At 37.9% G+C, this 21,687-nt stretch overlaps 1 protein-coding gene across 8 annotated transcripts in view; it reads left to right on the forward strand.

Annotated features, from left to right (window-relative positions):
* The window catches only part of LOC127945068 (utrophin), a 192,443-nt gene that overhangs the window by 151,800 nt on the left and 18,956 nt on the right, over positions 1 to 21,687 (forward strand). For all 8 annotated transcript variants that reach the window (XM_052541605.1, XM_052541606.1, XM_052541611.1 and 5 more), the window contains 6 exons: positions 1,512 to 1,678; positions 4,830 to 4,941; positions 12,338 to 12,474; positions 16,828 to 16,866; positions 17,131 to 17,196; positions 21,228 to 21,293. In XM_052541605.1, the coding sequence (XP_052397565.1) occupies positions 1,512 to 1,678; positions 4,830 to 4,941; positions 12,338 to 12,474; positions 16,828 to 16,866; positions 17,131 to 17,196; positions 21,228 to 21,293 (587 nt within the window). The remainder of the gene's footprint in view (positions 1 to 1,511; positions 1,679 to 4,829; positions 4,942 to 12,337; positions 12,475 to 16,827; positions 16,867 to 17,130; positions 17,197 to 21,227; positions 21,294 to 21,687) is intronic.

Genomic DNA, 21,687 nt, shown 5'->3' on the forward strand with positions numbered 1-21,687 from the left:
TCATCCATCTGCGTCTCTGTGCCTGTCTGTCTCTCCATTTACCTGCCTTTATTTCTCCCTATCTTTGTCTCTCTTTTCTTCTGTTTGTTTTTGTATCTCTCGTTCTCTGTCTGTACATCTGACTTTATTGTTTTTTTTATTTCTCTGTCTATCTATCCATCCATCCACCCATCAAACTATCTAGTTCTATTGTTCTATCATTGTAAGTTCTGTCCATTTGTCTGTCTACCCTGTCTTTTCATCCATCAATCTGTGTGTCAGTTCTCAGTGGTTTGCTTGCTCTCTGACACGGAGTGTCAAATCTGAAATGTTTTGAAGAGAGAGAAATGTTCATTGATAAATGTGTGGGGATGAAGAGGACAGATCCAATCAGAAGTGATTGACAGGAAGAGATGTCACCTCTGCAGAGAGGAGAAAAAGACAGAACACTGGAAATAAAGGCTAGGTGTGAGTGTCAGAGGAGTTGGACACATTGCTGAGCTAAAGAGAGGACATAAACGAATGCTGAAAGACAGGCGAGTGGAGGGATGACAGACAGAGGGTCAGGACAGTGTCTCACCTGAAGCCCTTTACAGTGCTGATTAATGGAATCGCCCAAACGTTAAGTTTCTCTGGTTTCTCATGGGTGTCTGATGGGAAATGTAAGAGCACAAAACACGTCAACAGGTCAGAGTTCAGAGCTGTAGGCTATGACATCACAGCCTCAACAAAAGTGTAGATCTGCAGACGTGTGTGTGTGTGTGTGTGTCTCAATGCTAAGTGACATTTAAAGACTCCTGCATGGGTAAATTCCACTGCTGGCATCGCTGCCAAGAATCGTGCTACTGAACAACGGAAACATTCCCGCCAAAATCCCTTCTTATTTGATAATTTATTTGCCTTTGTTTAATTTGTTTTGTTGATTTGAAATATGTGAACTTGTTTACCACAGAGTTCAAAACAATGACAGGAATGCTCCAGGATCGAACGAGCTCCATAGGCCGCGTCTTTGGCATTCTGACGATGCTACAGAAAATCAGTTCAGCTCAGTCCTCAGTTTGTAAAAACAAATGCAAATCATGTTTATAGAAATGCACTTACAATGGAAGACAGACAGGATAAACATTCAAATACAAGCTGATTTTAAAAATAGAATAATCATTAAATACTTTATGTTAAAGGGATATATAATTGAGAATTATGTGATTGGCTGTATGACAAATAAAATGATATATGCATACAGTTAGCTAATATTCCTAGTATTGAACTGGTTAAAATCACCCGGTGACTGCAGGCAGTGAGACTGAATCACTCGATGCTCCGTCTTCACAGAAATATTTACGAGGCTGTTATATCTCTATAAATGCAGCCGTGCGATTGACAGTCATTTACGGTGGTCTGGAAGGAAATGCTCCGTCCATCATCTTGATTTCAGACAGGCTGCATTGTTTATGAGGTGTTCGCTCAGGCTGTTTATGGGCTTTCTGAAACCCCTCCCTGATTGGCCGCTTGTGCTTACTCTCTGTTCTCAGGTGACCAATAAGGTGGAGCTGGAGCCCAGACAGTTTATTGATTGGATGAGGCTGGAGCCGCAGTCGATGGTTTGGCTTCCGGTCCTGCACAGAGTGGCAGCAGCAGAAACGGCCAAACACCAGGCCAAGTGCAATATCTGTAAAGAGTTCCCCATCGTGGGCTTCAGGTACACACACACACACACACACCATAGAGGTTGATTTGAAGATAATGACTGGTTGACTGTACATTATGAGGAACTGAAATAACAGTGCAACACAATGACACTGAGTTAGAGGGATGTATCGTGCTTTCTATTGTGTGTTTTAAACCGTCATTGTGTGCTCCTGTCACAAGAGGTGCTGACCTTTCCGAATGTCATCCATCCATACATAATGCTGTGTATTACTGTTAATTCTGCCATATCTCTGGCTGGGTCACACTGACAGCCTCCTCCGTCTCTGGAGGACTGAGCGCATCAGACCACACCATCTTGTTTTCTGAGCTGTTTCTTCGAGGCAGAGATTCAGTCGGACGTTTGGAGGAGATACGGACCGGGTTTTGTCAGTGATGGATAGCATGTAGAGAAGACTAAATGGAACAAGAGAGACAAACAGAGAAAAATAAAGTCTGAGTCAGTCAAGTTGGGTTTATTGAGAATGTTGAAAAAAAAAATCTTGAGGCAGGATTCTGTTAAATTGATGAATTCACTTACAGAGTCGTACAAATGTAATGAATTGTTTAGCAGATTAACAGTTAGCAGTAATCCACTAGAGGCTGGGCATTACTGTGATTTTGCCATGGCTGATGGCTAAGCAGTATTCCCTTAGCTCCAGCAAATGACTTTTTACAAGTGCTCTTGTAAACTGATGCTGTCGTCAGAGACGTGGTCTAGCGTTAGTGACCCAAGTTGATTTTGTCTTAAGCGATATAACCCCTCACTCACCTCGCTTGACTCTCCTAGAAATAAATGTGTCCTGGTCCACACTTAACGGACAGAACACATCTTTGCATCTAAAAATCCAAAACGCAGCACACAAAAAAATAATATAAAAAAACAGCCCAGAACGCCTCCTTCAGCATGTTTCTGTCAAAATAAAACCATTGCCATGCCAACTTGCTACCATAACAAAATCTTGCAGCACTTGCCCCGCCTCCAGCAGCTTCTGATTGGTTGGATACTGTTTTGGAACTGACATTGATGAGGGTAAAACGAACAGTGCTGATACTTAATTTATCACGTGTAAATATTTACTTTAACAGCCATTAAAAAATTTATATAAAACCAAATGGCAGCAACAACATCATAAAATATATGGTTTTAATAAATTATTACATCAATAAAAAAAATTCCAAATCATGCCTGTTTATTGATTAACTGTATCACTTATAATATTTGTCGTAATTTATTATTATTATTATTACTATTACTATTATTATTATTTAGAACTGTTGCACAATGTGACAAAAATTAGTTTCACTTACATTTTTATGACTCTTCTGTAATACTACGGTGCTAATTATTATTTTACTATTTATTTTCATATACCATCCATATTTTGGTAAATATTATACATCAGGTAAATTTGAACTTCTTTCATTATTTTTAAAACACTGGTGACAGGTTTTCACAACAAATCCTGCCCAGTTGCTTCTCAAAACTAGTCCAAAACTAATCACGATTCCTGGAGGTTCCCAGATAAAAAAAAAAAAAATTGCTTCCCGGGGTTAAAATATACGTTTTTTTTTGGCATGGTTGTCTTGTAAAAAATTTGCATTTTAGGGGCTAAATATCAAGTTATTGGTATTGGGATTGCTTCAAACCACGGACATGAAAAACTACCGCAGACTTGGCAACACTAGTTCAGGTGGAGCGGCAGTTACTACACAAGAGCCGTAGTCTACCGACAACTAACACAAAATGGCTTTCAAAATCGACAAAGAATCGCCACCGATTTTAAAATCGATTTTGTGTAGATTGTCATTGAATTACTGCTCGGTGTAGTAAACGCCAACCAATGTTGCCAAGTCTGTGGTTGTTTTTCATGTCTGCGGGTCGAAGCTACAATACCAATAACGTGATATTTAGACCATAAAATTTGAATTTTAGCAAGGCAACCATGCCATAAAACTTACATTTTAACCCCGGAAAGCAATTTTTTATCGGGGAACCTCCTGGAAACGCGATTTTGGACTAGTTTCGAGAAGCAGCTGGGCAGGATTTGTTGTGAAAACCTGGAAACCATAATCTGAACGCACATGCTGGAGATATACTTCTAATTACAGGAGCGTCTTTACTGATGAGATGCACAGCCCTAGTGTGTGTTCGTGTGTGTGTGTGTTCACTGCTCTTTGTGTGTGCACTTTGGATGGGTTAAATGCAGAGCACAAATTCTGAGTATGGGTCATCATACTTGGCTGAATGTCACGTCACTTAGTGCAGTTTTTTTTTTTTTGTCTTTTCCTTTTGCAAGGATGGGAACATTTTAGAAGTTTCCATAACATTTTGGAATGCTCTTTCATATTCTAGTGCTGTCTGGAAGATTCCAAAACATTGTGCGACAAAAATCACCCAACGTACACTTCTGAGTGATAACAGATTAGCGTGCATAAATTGTCACCATATATATATATATATATATACACACAATTTTTTATGAGCACTGTTAATGATACACAAAAAAAAGATGCAAGATGCAAAAATATTTTTTTCAATATCTTCAAAATTCATCTAATTGGATTTTAGGTCAGTTTTATAATATTTGTGTTATCCTGCATTGATCTTGCAGAGGCTAATATAAGAGGTCTTGGCTGAAGTACTGATGGCGTGATGTTTAGTCTTTCTCAGCAGGGGCCTCAGTGTTATATTGAGCTTTCAGATGGGCCGCCCCAGAGAGAGAAAGGGAGCTGTTTTGGAAAATGCAGCATCTTTTTAGTGTCACATCATTTATGTAGCAGTGCGGTGGAAATATTGCACACTGGAGGAATTAAATTTGATTGAAGAAACCAAAAACAAACAACACACACTGTGCTGTCTTCCTCCGCACTCAATTGACATGTATATGAGGAAAATCTGTGGAATAAAAACACTTCTAAACGGCGTGGTAATGATGTTACTGAATCAAGCGTGGCATGACTGGAGTCAGTATTCTCAGGAGGACTGTCAGTTTCAGACAAACTGAATAATAGTGGAATGACAATTGGTTAATAGTTTGACGAAACTACAGAATGGCGTGTAAAACCCCAAAAGACCTTGTCAAAAATATTTGGTCTTCATTGAAGCACTTCAATGAAAGGCTATCATACTAATTGTCAGTGTTTTATTTCTGTCTTTCTAGATATCGCAGTTTGAAGCATTTTAACTATGACGTTTGCCAGAGTTGTTTCTTCTCTGGACGCACAGCGAAGGGTCATAAACTCAACTACCCCATGGTGGAGTACTGCACACCGGTGAGTTAGCAGCGCCAGAACCTCTACCCCTCTCATTCTCTCTCTCTCTCTCTCGCTCTACCCATCAAATCAAGGCATGTGTAATGACGCTCGCAAATTGGAGCTCATAAAAGAGAGGTTTTGCATGAATGGACATTACTGTGGGCATTCAGTAGTGGAACAGCTGTGGCTCTGTTCCAAAACCTAGTGAGATGTCTTCCTGTCTGCTGACTTCAAACGCAGCTATTGGGATGCACGGTATTATCAGAACATCATTGGAATCAGTTGATAAAGACTTAAAGTCAAAACATCATTGGCCTGATACAAAAATGATGCTGATGTGTCTTGCCAAAGAAGAAATAACTCGCATGTTCTCAGGGTTCGCAAGCGATAAGATCATTCTTAAAGCAAATTTTTGCCTGAATGGTGATTAGATTCACTGATTTGGTTCACCGCATTCACTCTGAGAATGCAAGTACAGAGTGTAGAGTCAGCAATAGAGTCAGCAGTCACATTAAGATACTTGTGTTTCTGAATAAATATTATGAAGTAGTAATTGATGTCATAAAATCATGAGTCTGTTTTGATTTAAAGTTCAGAAGCTATCGCTTACATGAATAAAAATCTCAAAAAAGACACTTGTAAATTAAAGAATTTTATATATACAAAATTCATTCATTAATGTGTCATATATATATTTTTGGTAACACTTTATTTTAGGGTCTCTTAACTAGTTGCTTATTAGCATTCATATTATTAGAATATTAGCCATTTATTAGAACTAATTAAGTACATATTAAAGGTACAGGTAGTAGGACCTGCCACTAGAGGGCGTACTATCAAAACAATAACAATCACGTGGTTTGATTACGCTAAGAAGGAGCGTGAAATGAAGGGATTTGTTCTCTTCTACCCAACCGCTGACAGCCATCAATCAGACTGAAAGATAAATCATGGATTTAACACGAGTTCACCGATTTGTGCGAGTCGATTACATACAAAGTCAATGCAAAGACGCGATCAGACTATGGATCAGATGCGTCCTCGCGCGGGTCTAGAGACGCGATACCCCCGCGTTTGGCATGTATGCCCCATTATACTATTCTTGTTGATCGTTATAATAGCATACGTTTTCTGTAAAGAGACGAATCAAAACAACTCACCTGTCGAGTAAAACACAAGCGAGATCTGCATTTCTTTCTAGTTTAGTTTCTTTTAAGTTTAAGCGAAGCTACTTCCACATTTGTCCACGACACTGTTGTCATGTGGTTTCTACGTCAGTAAAGGCGGGAACAAAGGGTAACTAACATCATTGACAGGCGACTGCACTGCCCCGTGTCAGTGTTTAAAATTTTAATTTTCTCATGATTTACAAGTAGTTGAAAACATTAGAGATATTGTTAGTAATCAACTGTACAAGATATATAACACTAGCTTAGTGGTTTTTGGATATTTTACTGCAAATATCTTACAAATTGTACCTTTAATGCCTTATTTTTACATGACCTTATTCTTAATTCCCCAATTTTACCAAATACCTAAACTTAGCAACTACCTTACAAATTATTAATAAGCAGCAAATTAGGAATTTATTGAGGGAAAATTTGTTAATAGGGAAAATGTGCTCCCTATTCTAAAGTGTTATGAGGTCTAAAATGTTTTTATGTATTTAATTTGTATTGTATTTTATTTCTTTGAATTTTTATAGTTCTCTCGTTTTACACCATCTACAGTAATTAAATAATGTTTATTTAGTTATTTAGTAAAAATAATTAGTTTATTATCTCTGCACAAGAAAGACTTGGCCTTGTTTAAACTATATTAGCATCGACTATCAGCCTAAAATTGCTGAAAAATATAGACATATTGGCAAAATGCAATGTCATGCATCCCTAGCAGCTACCTTTCTAAACAGCAGCTTGATGTAGTCTCAGCTAACAGGGAACATTCTAGGAATAATATCTTTCTGGCAAGGTTCTCTCATTCTTCCAGAGAACATTAATAGAATGTTTGTTCAAAGTTTTATGGTCTTTAATAACATTCTCAAAATGTTAGCACAATGTTTATACATTGTTCATGTCATTTGTTTTGTTTTGTTTCTGGTAACACATTAGTGTAGGGACCAGTTCTCACTAGTAACTAATGCTTTTTAGCATATCTATTATTAACATATTTGCAGTTTTTTTTTTTTTTTGTACTCATAAAGAACACATTCTGCATGACCATATTCTACATCCGTAACCCAATACCACCTTACTAACTATTAATTGGCCGCAAATTATGAGTTTATTGAGGGCAAAGTCAAAGTTAATGGTTTGCTTATAGTGAGATTTTGACATTTTTTACATTGGTCATTTTTTTTAAGAAAAGTTCCCGCTTACTACTTGTTTTCAAACTTTTAGAGCAAACATTCAAAAGTAACATTTTCATGTTTTCAAAGGAACGTTCCTTTAATATTTTTGCTAACACCAACAAGAAGACTACAAGTGGCTACTCATGTGAAGCAGATGAAGATTTAAGTCGCAGTTGATTTCAGCTGTAGGTCTTGGTATTGGCATGTGACTAATAAGCTACGCTAGCAATATTGTAATAAGCTAACAGCACAGTATTTAGCAAAAATATTGTGTATAAAGTTGATTTTTAATTCAGTGAAGGACACATTCAAAGCTTCTCTCATAGAAGGTGTACCCTGCTAACTACTTTTTGGAAGAGCACATGCATTCAGTTTTTATTCCAGCTGGACTGAGATGTGTGGACGGTGAACAGGAGCTCATGGTGTGAGAGTAATGGTGAAGGTTAGTTTCTCCTCCAGCGCTGCAGGCCAGATGGAGAGTAGTTAAAACTCAGAGGGCCTTGATCTATTAGCGTCAACGGCAGGATTTCCTCCCACCTCCACAACACAAGCTCTGTGAAACCTGGAATTTAAGGTGTTCAATTCAACAGTCAGTTTCAGAGCGTAAAATTGGAAAGCTGTCACTGTCATTGATTAGCATGATAAAAGGTAAAGAAAGTTATTTTTCCTCTCTTCAGCTGCAGTGAAATTAGACCGAATAATGATACAACTTAAAAACAATCCAAACGGGCACATGAGTAAAGAAATATTACTTTTTCATTAATAATATAGATGGCTGAGTGAAGGGTTCTAAATGTGTGTCGACCTTCTGCTACATGGTTCAGCTCCAGAATTAAAGTGGTTCGACAACAGTGAATGGGTTCTAACTCTGCAAGGGATCCTGAACAAAACAAGTCAGATGAATCACAAAAATCAACATGAAAGGAGAAATGGTAAAAAATGTTCACGCTGCCCTTTTCCGTACAAGGAAAATTAACAAAGGTGTTAAAGTCAAAATGAAATGGAAGTACTGATTTACTAAGGGGTGTAATGGATTAGTAAAAAAAAATAGGATGGACACTTGGTTTTATCCACCGGTTTTTGATTGGACTTTGAGATGCGAGTTTAGCAAATTTCGTAGATTGGGAAGAAGGAGGCAGGAACAGGCAAACATTTAAACATAATAAACAAACACAAAACAGCAAAAGCGGCAGGCCCTCACAGACAACTACCGCGTAAAACATAATAAAACAACACGGTAAAGTCCAGGCCTGGTCCTCTCTCGTCCTGCACTGTGGTTACTCTTCTGTTTATCCTTCCGGAGCTCCTCTGTGGGACTTGAAATCGGTGAGTGGCGCAGATGTCACTCATTATCATTAACTCCACCAGCCTCACTCCACTCGAGTGGGGGAATAAAGCCATTCACATATGAATTGTGATTCTATTTTCTGTCAATTTGCATTGATTTACAAATTTAAAAAAACTATTTTCTAATGGTTTATATAATGTTTTTTTTTTTTTTTTTTTTTATTGTTACTTTGAGGTACTATTTAAAGTTATTGGCATATAACATTGATAAAGAAACATGCATGAATGAAAATGAGTGTGACATGCTTGTCATAAATAGAGTTATTAAGCACAATAAGCTATGGAAAAGAACTCAATGCGGTGCTCTCCGGCATGCTATTATAGAGAATTTATAGAGATATATATATATAGAATTATAGAGGTGCACAGGGTTAAATAGAGTTATTAGTGAAAAAGAACTCGATATGGATTGACAGATACACACACACACACTCAACTGGAGTGCCTGATTGCCACGATGCTATCGTGAATTAATCTTTTTCATGGCTTATTGCACTTGAATGGTCAAATACACACATAATTATGCCAAAATAACCATTGTTTGGTTTATTAATGTAAAGATAGTCAGTTATTTCCTAAGTGAACACAAACAGTTCATAAAAACTCACATGTGTATCAGTATATAGGAACCGTACATCCGTTTCTTAAAGTAACAGGAGAAACTTTGTTGCCATCTGATCATTAATGTTAATAAGAGAAAATCACTCTTCTTATTCATACAGTGAAGATTATGCAGTGTTTTAGTTTTACATATGAATATCCAGTTTTTGTAGTATTTTTTATTACATGTTAGAATCAGTTTGAATCAAATCATGAGGTATCAAAAGATTCCCACCCCTAGAAAAACAGACTATGTAGTTCCTAAAGCTTATTAGCAAATGCACATATCCAAACATTACAGAAATGAACATATGTATTGACTGTTGAATCCAGGTAACCAGAATGTTCCTTGTTTGATCTCTGCCATTGTTGTGACCTTCAAAAAAGCATTTAAGCCCAGGTTACTCTGTAATAAGTTTCTGCTGCTGTTCTATGAAGCATCACGTAAAAGCACCTCTGGCCCCAGAATATCGATCACAAGTGTAACATAACTTTTTATGCAACAGTTCTATAAAGAAGTTGTTAATATCGAGTGACTTTTCCAACACTATACAGCTCCTTTTACTTTGCAAATAACAATGTTTTACAACATGAGCATTTTAAAATTGTGATTCTAGAGAGAAATTGATACAGTGATACAGTTAAACGTTTTAGTGCACAGACAGAGACCCTTGGCCTAAAAAGTGACTCAAGCAGAACTAATTGTTTTATAACAGTGCGAGCTAGAAACTGGAGCCCACCAGCCTGCTATTTAACATTATGAAGTGACTGATTTATTGGTTTTGATTGGATATAAACTCTCATTTCTTCATCTCTGTCTGGTCATTTGTTCACAATGTTTTTCAGCGGTGCAGCAGTAATCCTGAATTCATCACTCAGATTTCTATCACACAGACCACCAGCAGTTGTAAAAATGTCAACATACCTTTACATTGACAGGAAGAGAATGCCTTTTAAGTCAAGTCATCTTTATTTATATAGTGCTTTATACAATACTGGTTGTTAAAGCAGCTTTACAGTGTCAAACAGGAAATAGTTTGTCAATAATGCAAGAAGAAGACACTAACAGAGTCATTTTTCCAATTAAAATCAGTTCTTTGTTGATTTAGTTGTGTAATTCTCTTTTCAGTTCAGTTTTCTTACAATAGTGTCTGTGCAATCAAGTCAACAATGTTGCCAGAAATTAAGTGTCCTCAGCTAAGGAAGCCAAAGGCATCAAAGTGGCACAGAACTAATGCTCCATCGGTGACAGAAATAGAGGAGAAGAAACCTTGGGAGAAACCAGGCTCAGCCGGGGGGGTCAGTTCTCCTCTGGCCAGACCAAACCAGCATGGTGTGGTTTAATTTCATGCTGCAACACATTTAAGATTGAGCAGAGGACTCGTCTGGTTCTTGTGGTCCGATGGTCATCAAGTTGACTAGTTACTTACAGGGGATCCGGTTCTGGGGTTCGTCTAGTTGACTTCTGACATTCAGGGCCACCATCTGGACTTGATACTACTTTCTTTTCCTTTCAAACCAACATATCCCAGAAACACACACACACACGCATAACTATAAACCAAATTTACCTTTGATTCAACAGTAAATACTGTCATCAGTATTCAGAGAGCAGAAGATCAATATTGAACAAAATATGCCTTTGTGGCCCTCAGTTGAGCTGCTACGCAGTTATTGCTTTTTCATTTTGGTAATATTGCTTTTTGTTGTTGTGATATGGTTTTTATTAGTTGTGGGATACAAAGAGTTTTTTTTTTAGCCCAGTGTCAGAGTAAATGAGTAATGCGTTGTTCGGGATCTTCAGTCCTTTCTAAAATGAAAACTCCACCCAAACATTTATTCACGTTCACTGACATCATTATATTTTTCTGTTTTATTTATTTATTTATTTTTTCACCATTGAAAACCCAGTATGTATTGATACAAGAAGTGATTTTTAATTTTTATTATTTTATTCTAACTGCTCATGTTTGCTGAATGAGTCTAACTGGAATCATAAGATTTTGGAGGATCAAGCTCAAAAACGATGAAAATCACCATAATTGCCTCATACAAGACATCTATATTTTTTGCAATGTAACATTATTGATTATTGCTGATGAAAAAATAAGTATTGATATCATGTAAATACTTCACATACTGTATAAATGTCATTCCAGTAACACTTGTTGACCCTCCAACATAGCAGATGACAGTATTGCAACTTAATACTGGTTGCCATCCATCATAAAATTGGAAAACAATGAATTCTGCATGAATGCCCCAGTCTGCAGGAAGTGCCGATGAACAGCAATATTGTACAGTTACGTTTACAAACTCTGCAAGTCTCCACACTGGTATTTTACTAGCTGCTGTTTCTCACACAAAAGGCTTAAACTAAGCTAAGCTTTCAGCCAGCATGCTTTGAACTTTCGTGATGTCTCTAATTCACGGGTTCTGCTGGTCTTTGGTTTGGCTTGAGAGTTCAGCAGACCGAACAGGAGAGACAGAATCCCTCTGTAATGCATGGGCTGTCACATCCTTGTTTTTCGGTTGGTCTCCCAGTCTGCAGGGGAAATACGATTTGGTTGGTGAATATGTACAGATTAAGAAGACTTTGTGTGGTGACTCGTACAGAAAAATCCTGGACTGAAACACCATGCTCTGCTCAGTAGACAAATGGAGAATGAGATGAGTGTGGATGGACGGATCATCATAATTCATTTCACTCAAACTGACCTAAAAAGCATGTGTATACCCGTGTAACCCTCGTGTGTGAAACTGCTTGAGTCTGCTAACACCTCTGCTGCTAATTTATGCCCTTCTAAATATAAAGGAGTGGAAGCTTGTGTTTTCAGGTCAGAGTTAATATGGAGAGAACCTTCAGCCTCAATTCCCATTTGTCAGCAAAAGTTATGATGCCAGTGTGTGTTTGTATGTCACCCACTTAGAAGACATAGGAGTTAAATATAAGTCAACAAATATTCTCTACCAACGCCTACACAGCAAAATGTAATACTTGGGGTTCAAACCACTGGTGACTCTCAGGTTTTATTGTATCGAAGTTGCTTCTGAACAATTGTTAATAAAGTAAATCCTCTTCCTCATCCATCATCTGTCTGCCTCTCTCATTTTCAGACCACCTCAGGAGAAGACATGCGAGATTTCACCAAAGTCTTGAAAAACAAGTTCCGCTCAAAGAAGTATTTCGCCAAGCACCCTCGCCTGGGATACCTGCCTGTCCAGACGGTCCTCGAGGGAGACAACATGGAAACGTAAGCGTCTTGACAGTTGTTCTGTAGATTTCTGTTGCAATTTGTTTGTATTTGACTGTCCTCTGGCTTTGTCTTACTGCCGCCTCCAGTCTTTAGCCTTCACGCAATGAGCTTATTCACATTACAAGGTTTGAGGAGCTATTGAGAACAGTGAGAAATGGTGACTGACGACTAGAAGTCCTCAATTTCGGATTGAAATTCCAACTTGAATTGAATGACACGCTACATCAGTAATCAAGCCTCAGACACCTTGAATATAGGCTGTCTGCTTACAGCTGCTGTTCAAATATCATCACGTCGACACGACTCACTTCATAGTGCTGATTTTCTGTCTGTCCAGAAATGTTGACATATCTTGAAATATATTCTCTACACTGAGGCCTGTGCTGTTGTGTGAAAGCAGAGGTTGAATTGCCTTTCTAAACCCTCACATTTGATTATCCACACTCTACTCTTAAGATTCGAGCTGGTTGTGATCTTTGTTTAAAATCCTAGAAGGCTGTCTACTGACAACATTCTAAAGGTGTGTTATATGTGAAATTGTGTCCAAAGGTCCATTGTCAATAGTGCAGTGACAAATGAAGCACAAAACACTTAAGACAATCAAACCAAGCTGCTTTCTGTTGGCAAGTTTGTTGAATTTGCAAAAAAAATGTGCCTTTATGTTGAAACTCCTGATTGTATTCCTGACAGAATGACTTGAATTCACATGCAAACTTTCACTCAGCAGCAATAAATGTGAACGCTCCATTAACTCAGCATTAAGGCAACATTAACTCAAGTAGAAGCTATTAAGTGATTTTTTTGAAGGCTATGAGCAAAGATATGTCACATATCTCAACTCTCACTTTCAGCTGAAAAGATCCATCAAATTCAAGTTTATGGCATAATTGATTTAGCAAAATGCTAAAAACACAGTCTAATATGCATAAAACCAACACACAAACATTAAATAAATGTTATTTTTACAGATTTTTTTTGTAATTAGTTACATTTAAAATACCCTTTTGTGACACATTTCCACAACTACTAAGAATGCTAGGAAATGCTGTCGTGGAATTTAATTTATTTAATTTATTTTATTTTTGCTGTTGGGGTAAATGGAAATGCAAAAATTAAACTATACTATAGAAGTTAACCAAACTATTGTGACTTCTGCTGCTGAGAACGCTGGGAATGTGAAAAGGGCCCGTAATCAATTCTCTTATTTTGCCTGTCAAATTGCATGGATTTTTACCCACTGAATTTTTCGTAATAAATTTTCCACTAAAGACACATGTGATGTGGCCTTAGAATTTAAACAAAAGAAGGCATCTTGGAAGATGTTCCCTCCGTGTTGGGAGTGTGCCTATTGTATGATGACTTAAAATGCCGCCCCAGGCAGTTCAGTGTTTTTGGAACAGAGCCCAAGTGTGGCCAATTCATGAAAACAGAGTTATGCAGTTCCCACTTCTGCCTTATCTCCATACTACTGTTGATTAAGGCACTTTGGTTTTCCGGTGGGACCATTTCATGAATTTGTGTCAGCCCCTGTTAAATTACAGGGAACTGCAGATGACCCATTTTTTCAGTTGGTGCTGATTATAAATCCCCATGAGCAGAGCCAAAATGACTGTTTACACTGCACAGGTTTCCTGTCGTTCCACGTTAGCGTGACATTCAGCCAATCTGAGAGTAACGTTTGATTTTCAAACGTTTGACCAGCATGAGTAAACCCAATCGCCACTTGTGAGATTTAACAATAAGTGATGACTGTGGTTGAAATATATTCAGAACAGTTTCCAAAAGCTTTTCTTGAAATTTTGAAGCACCAGGGAATATTGACTGACTTATATTAGCGAGCTGGTGTTTGTTAATTCTGTCAGCACTAATTTACAGAATCCCTCATTACTTTGAGTCCAGCGCTCTGTACATAGTGATACACCAAAACCAGCCATTTAACAGCCCAGATAACTGGAGTGTTTCGTCTTTGACACGACTCATATTTCTCCCTCTTCAGCCGAACTGAGAGTCAACATGAAATCATCATCATTTTTACATTCTTAATACGTTTTCCTGGTCAAACAAATCATAAGCGAACATTATTCCATAGAAACAAATGTTCATCTTTCATCAAAATAAGATCAATGCATGCATTTCGAAAATAAATGGGGCAAATTTTAATTTCATGTTGAATTTAACCAACAGCCAAATAATCTTTTAGGCTGCTATTAATAAAGCCTTTGCAGAATCTTGCCATTCTTGATCCACTCAATTCCTGATGGATACAATTTTCTCTCTCAGTGTCAGAATACAAAAGTTAAATGAGCTGTGAAAGCCATTTCATCTTGACTTTTGCTCTTTCCAACAACTTTCAAACATTATTAAAAAGAAAAACTTTCTTTTCCTGCCTCTCTTGACCTTCCTACATGAAACGAGAAAAGTTTGTAGGTCATCCCCTGTCATCTGAGGGTCTCATCCTAGACCTGTCATCTCCACGTCACCCTTCAATGCTGTTTCAACTCGTGAAAAAGACCAAAATGCCTCAATTCTGCAGTGTGACAGATGAGAATGTCCCTACTTTCGTAAAAAAGACAAGCATGAAACATCTAACCCTGAATTTCCCATCTTGCAATTATCGTCTCATCTGATACATGGTTTCCTTTAAAAGAAAAAAGACAACACTTTTCATCATCTCCAAGAGACACTGAAGTTCACGAGGGTTCTCCAGCAGATTAAACTTGTCCCTGTCAAGTCGGAGCAGAGCGTTTGATCTTTTGCGCTTGGCACTATGTGCGATTAACAGCACAGTTTTCATATAAAAAGACACTGAATTGGAATGAAAATAAATGAAAGATAAAAGATTGGTTTGGAGATCTGGGCCCGTATTTAACAAGCTTTTCAATATGCCATTTTTCATATGCTGAACATTCATTAAATGTATTCCTACTTTGAAACTTAAGTATGAAAGCGAGTTATCAAATTTCTTAAAGCTAAGAATCATTCTTACTCTCCCAGTTATTTAAGACAACTCAAGAGGTCTCTCAAGTGGTTAGGAGTTGCCAGAAGGGACTTGTGATGGTGCTGAGGAGAGGAATAATGTTTGACAACGAGTAGTTAATCAAACAGTTGCATTTCCTCAGTTATTCAAACAGAAAACAAGCAAAGAATATTTACATTACCAGAAAAACATCATAGTGCTAGCGCATAGCTACCTACACAGTAGGGCTGCACGATATTGGGAAAAAATGTCATTGCAATATTTTATTTTTCTGCGATATATATTGCGATATTTTTTCAGAAAAAAATAAATGGGGTGAGCACAAATACATTCTCATTTTAAGTGATTTAAACATCAACACCATCGTGTCAATTGATTAATATGCGCTAGGGAGAGAGAGCAAGACAGCGCTTGTGTTGTTTGAAGACGGATTGCTCTCTCACTGTCTCTCTCTCGCGCGCTCTCTCTCTCTCTCTCGCGCACTCTCTCTCTGTTTCTCTCGCGCGCTCTCTCTCTCTCTCGCGCACTCTCTCTCTGTCTCTCTCGCGCGCACTCTCTCTCTGTCAATCTCACGCTTTCGCTCTCTCTCTCGCGCGCTCTCTCTCTCTCTCTCGCGCACTCTCTCTCTGTTTCTCTCGCGCGCTCTCTCTCTGTCTCTCTCGCGCGCACTCTCTCTCTGTCAATCTCACACTTTCGCTCTCTCTGTCTCGCGCTCTCTCTCTCTGCCCTGTTAAACTTGCATGTGTTTTTCAGTCCTGTAAATGATAAACTTTCCCTCTATGATGGTTAAGCTGTGCAATTAATCCGCGAATCACATTCGTCAAGGGCTGTGGAGCAGCTGGCCCGTACAGTTAATGAATAACAGATCAACTACGACAGCCTACATCACACATCCTGCGATGTGACTATCGTGGATTCGTACATCGCGATATCGATGCTTAAACGACACATCGTGCAGCCCTACTACACATCGCTTACCCCTTATTTACACTGCATACGTCTGCTGATCACGGCTACTCACCAGCGGCGCCGTGGCGAGTTTCTGAAGCGGCTCTCCGTGCTGCGTAACTAAAGATAGGCGCCTTTATTTTTGACAGATAATAATAATAATAATCGTCTTGCTGAAATTTGGCGAAATTTCATTACGTTGGTAATTAGTTTTCAATCATTCTCTTAATCCAGTGTTTCTCAGTATTCTGCACTGCCCCCTACAGTACTGGAGGAGTATTTTCCCTAGAACTCTTCCACATCCTTATGTGTGGATCTGACATTTACGTTATATAACCTCTGACCCTAAAACAAATCTGTTCCTCCCTCCCCTACCCCCACTCCCCCTCTCCCCTCGTTTTTGTCTTTCTTTCTCCCTCTTGCAGTCCGGTCACTCTCATCAGCATGTGTCCGGAGCAGTATGAGTGAGTATCAACAGTCAACCATCAGTCCTCCTCTTCCTCCTCGTCTTCAGCATGCAGTACATCCACCTGCACCCCCTCCCCTTAACCTTTTGTTTTATTTTTATTTTATTTTATTTTATTTGTCTAACCATCTTTCTCAGTTTATCCATCCCGATAACACTGGGCCTTCACTGTAGATCATCAGACACATTTCATGTTTAGAGTCATGATTGTCATTGGTTATTTTTGGAGTGTGCTTTTGTTTATGTGTGTGTTTGATTTCAGGCTTTCTCCATCGCCACAATTCTCTCATGACGACACACACTCACGGATAGGGCAGTACGCCAACAGGTACATCTCACTTCTGACATTTTAGTACACAAACTATATTGATATTCATGTCATTTAAGAATTAACATAATTACAGATGTCTGACAAGTTAAAACTAGGGCTGTCAATTACGTAAATGTCAAAGGAATTATCAAATTCATTGCATTTATCTGTATTGCTAGGGGGAAAAAATGGTTACAATTTATTTTAAGGTGACATTGTTTCAGTGTAATTACACTTCTTATAATAAGATTCCTTTTAGTGAACATTTCTTAAGAGAACTATGTTTTGTCTTAGTGTGAAGAACATTTTAATAATCTAAAGAACCTTTCTAACCACAATAAAGAGTAAGTACAGCCATGGACAAAAGTTTTGGCAGTGACATCAGTTTTGTTTTGCAAAGTTTGCTTCTTCAGTATTTGTAGATTATTTTTTTCCACATTTCTATGGTATACTGAAAAACAGTGATAAGCATATAATACGTTTTAAAGGCTTTTATTGGCAAATACATGTAAGGAAACAGGTCAATTTAGCTCAAATGGAATCATTTAAGATTTGGACAGAATCACTGTTTTATGGCTGATCACTGAGACGGCCAGCGATTCATTTAACGAGCCATATAACGTCAACTCTGCACTGGATATTAATATCCAAATATAGTAAATACACTATAAATTAGCACAGTAACAAGATCGGCAGTTTAAGACATTAACTTGTAAGCAAAAAACACAAGATACTTCTCTTTTCAATATGAATAAGGCTTTATTAGATAAATCTAAGACACATAAATTAATCTAACACACAAGCACACGCACTCATACATTCACACAAGTTGCAGGAATATAGAAAGTTAGGAAAGAATGAGTTACAGAAAATAAAAATGTGAAATCCCAAGTTTGCAGCAATACGTGAAAGTACATAGACATAAACAACCATCAATCACTTAATTTACCCTCGCATTGAGTTCCTCAATGAGGTTAAAATTATATTAGAAACACCAGTTAAGCTCAGTCTGGAGGTATGTTACTTGCATTGCCTGTGTAAAAAAGGGTGTTTCCCGAGGTTTCTGATTGGCTGGGAGTTCAGTGGTCGTTGAAGTGAAGCCTGTGGTTGTGCGTTGTCTGAAGGTATGGAGTTGTGGACTGGTTGTAGTTTTAGGCAAGTACTCGAGGTCAGACTCTGAGACACGGCTTAACAAAACTTAACTCAGAACACGAAACTCTCAATGGAAAAGAAAATAAACGAATGTAGAAGAATATAAGTTCTAGCATGCTCAAATAGTGCTAAAAATCTATGACTAAAAGCGTAGCTCAAAGCAATGACTAAAAAGCTAAAAGGCTAAAAGCAGACATAACTAAAAGCAAAAGCAAAAGCTTGATGGTGTCCTGAGTATTTAAACTGGCCTTTCGGCCACACCTCAAATGTTGTCTTGACCAATTAGATATTGTCTTTGCTTGGGTGTTGCAATGTTTCTTCACCCCCATAGATAAATCAAATGTCATCTTATCAATCACATGGTACAAACGTTTCCGCTCTTGCAGAGTATAATTTTGGACATAAATTCTATAACAAGAATATGATACATTTGATAAATTATTGATTGATAAAAATGTTTAAAGCATGAATTTTCACACTCATACATACCCAATATGAATATAATCCTATAAACTATTCAATAGTTATTAAAAATACACACACAATAAGTGATTAGAACATGATAGTCCAATGTGTGGGTAACATATATGATTGAGTTAAGAAAGGAAATGAATAGTTGTTCATAAAAATTATCATTTTTAGCGTCAATTAGGTACATTCTTGCCTTATTAGTTCAGAATCAGAATCAGAATCAGAAAGAGCTTTATTGCCAAGTATGCTTACGCATACAAGGAATTTGTTTCAGTGACATAAGCTTCCAGTACACAGAGACAACAACACACAGAAGAAAAAAAAAAGAGAGAGAGATTTACAAATTGGCAAATAAATAAGTGTATAAACAATTGTGCTATAAATGATAATGGAATAGGATTGAGTGAGATGCAGGAATGTTCTAGGATGGAGGGTTAACAAATAAATATAAGGATATTGCACATTTATAAGCATAAGTAGGGAACATTTAACTGTTCATGAGGTAGATTGCCTGGGGGAAGAAACTGTTCTTGTGCCTTGCTGTTCTGGTGTTTGCGGCTCTGAGGTGTTCTCAGTGATCAGAGATGATCAGAGATGATCAAGATTTGTGGGCATCTGCTTGCCCACTCACTTTTTGAGGACAGACCACAGCTTCTCTATGGGATTGAGATTCAGGGAGTTGCCTGACCACAGATCCAAAATTTCAATGTAATGATCTTCAAGCCACTTCTTTATCAATCTTGCTTTGTTACATGGTACTTCATCATGCTGGAAAATGCACGGATCATCACCAAATCACTCATGGATCGTTGGACGAAGTCACTCTTACAAGACCTTTTTATACCATTCTTTATTCATGGCAGTGTTTTTGGGCAGAATTATGAGAGAGCCCACTCCCTTGGTTGAAGAGCAACCCAATACATGAATGGTGTCAGGATGCTTCACTGTTGGCACAACTCAGGACTCGTGGTAGCATTCACCTTTTATTCTCCAAACAACCGATTTTCCAGATGTCCCAAACACTTGGAAGGGAGCTTCTTCAGAGAAAATAACTTTGCAACAGTCTTCTGCTGTCCAATCCTTGCTGCAGAATTTCTGTCTGTCCTTGACATTTTCTTGGAGAGAAGTGGCTTCTTTGCTGCCCTTCTTACCCAGACCATTGTCCAAAAGTCTTGGCCTCACTGTGTGTGTAGATGCTCTCACACCAACCTGCTGCCATTCCTGAGCAACCCCTGCAATGCTGGAGACATGATTCTGTAGCTGACTCCTCAGGAGGAGACAGTCCAGGTGCTTGCTGGACACTCTGGGACGTCCTGAAGACTTCTTCACTGCCGTCAAACCTCTCTCCTTGAAGTTCTTGATGATCCGGTGAATGGTTCTTTCAGGTGCAATATTCTTTGTAGCAGTTTCCTTGCATGTGAGGCCATTTAATGTAATAGGTGAATTAATGTAATAATTAAATATTATCATCAACAACATTAACATGATATATATGCACATGGACGTTTTCTACCCTTGCACCAATAAGAACTAATATTACAAATTTAGCAATAATCATTAATACTGATTATTAACAACGAATACTAAATTAATTAAAATTAAAGTGATTAATTTGGGATTGATAAAGTACTCATTGTTCTGTAATTTGTAGTATTTGTTTAATTTCACATTCTTTGTCATCGTTAGAGTTAGTATTTACAGTATTCAGTGATTTACTGTAAACGTATCATAAGATTAGCTGTCCTCATGCTGTCCTACTGCAACACCACAAATGAAAGTGGTGACAGAGGAGCAATATAAACACACACACGCTCTGTTAGACCTCAAACTCTCTGCCAAAGCCAATTTAATCTGGTGCCATATACAGTATATTAGGCACTATCAATTTCATTTACACCCATTCAAAGAAAAAAAAAAAAAAAAAAAAACATAGTTTGCTTCCAGCACTGACCTTCTACCCATAAAGACTTACAGTAAAGGATTCTCACCATCAGCTAGTTTCTTTCAGTGTCCTTGTCACACAGACAGAAAGTTATTATGGGATTGTGAATATAGACTACTATTGAAGCCTCTATCCCATAGGAACTCTATGAGATGGTAATCCATCGGGACAAGTCTTCAGTTCTGAATGTGTGTGTGTGTGTGTGTGTGTGTCAAATTTACAATGCAGAGTTATTCAGTATTGAGCTTTGATTGGTTGTATCCAACCCACTTGGTCATACCAGAATGCATACTGTACTTTGAATTTACATTTTTATGGTTTTATATTCTCATCCATCAAGAAACACATAAATAAACATGTTCAGTCATTGTGGAGCCTCGGAGGTACACAAACCTAAATCCATAAGCTGCATCCTTTTAATGCTAATAAAAAGTGTGATACTGTCATATTGATCCTGTTTTGGTCTGGGTCTTTGTCTGTTCAGGTTGGCACAGATGGAGCGATCTAATGGCTCTCTGCCCACCGACAGCAGCTCGGCCACTGGAAGCATGTGAGTCTCTAAACTCTTTACTATTTTACTGTAAATGTAAGGTTTTTCCATTTAGAAGCCATGCTTGAACTGAGTACGTTTATACATTTACATGTAGTCATTTAGCAGACGCTTCATACAAAGTGACTTACAACGATGAAAACATAAGCAATCAAACTAACAAAAGAGAAATAAAAAGAAAACAATTACATTGATTAGAAAAAGAATAAGAAAACGCAAGTGCTAGAGGGTCTTTTTTATAAATGAAAAGTAGATAAATAGAAATATAAAGAGCATGCTAGTGTTAGAGAGTCGAGTGTTGATGGAAAAGATGTGTCTTTAGCAGTTTCTTGAAGATGGTCAAGGCCTCAGCTGCTGGGATTGAGTTGGGCAGGTCTTTCCACCAGCATTGAAC

Source organism: Carassius gibelio, chromosome A23 (assembly GCF_023724105.1).
Source record: "Carassius gibelio isolate Cgi1373 ecotype wild population from Czech Republic chromosome A23, carGib1.2-hapl.c, whole genome shotgun sequence".
Lineage (NCBI taxonomy): Eukaryota > Metazoa > Chordata > Actinopteri > Cypriniformes > Cyprinidae > Carassius > Carassius gibelio.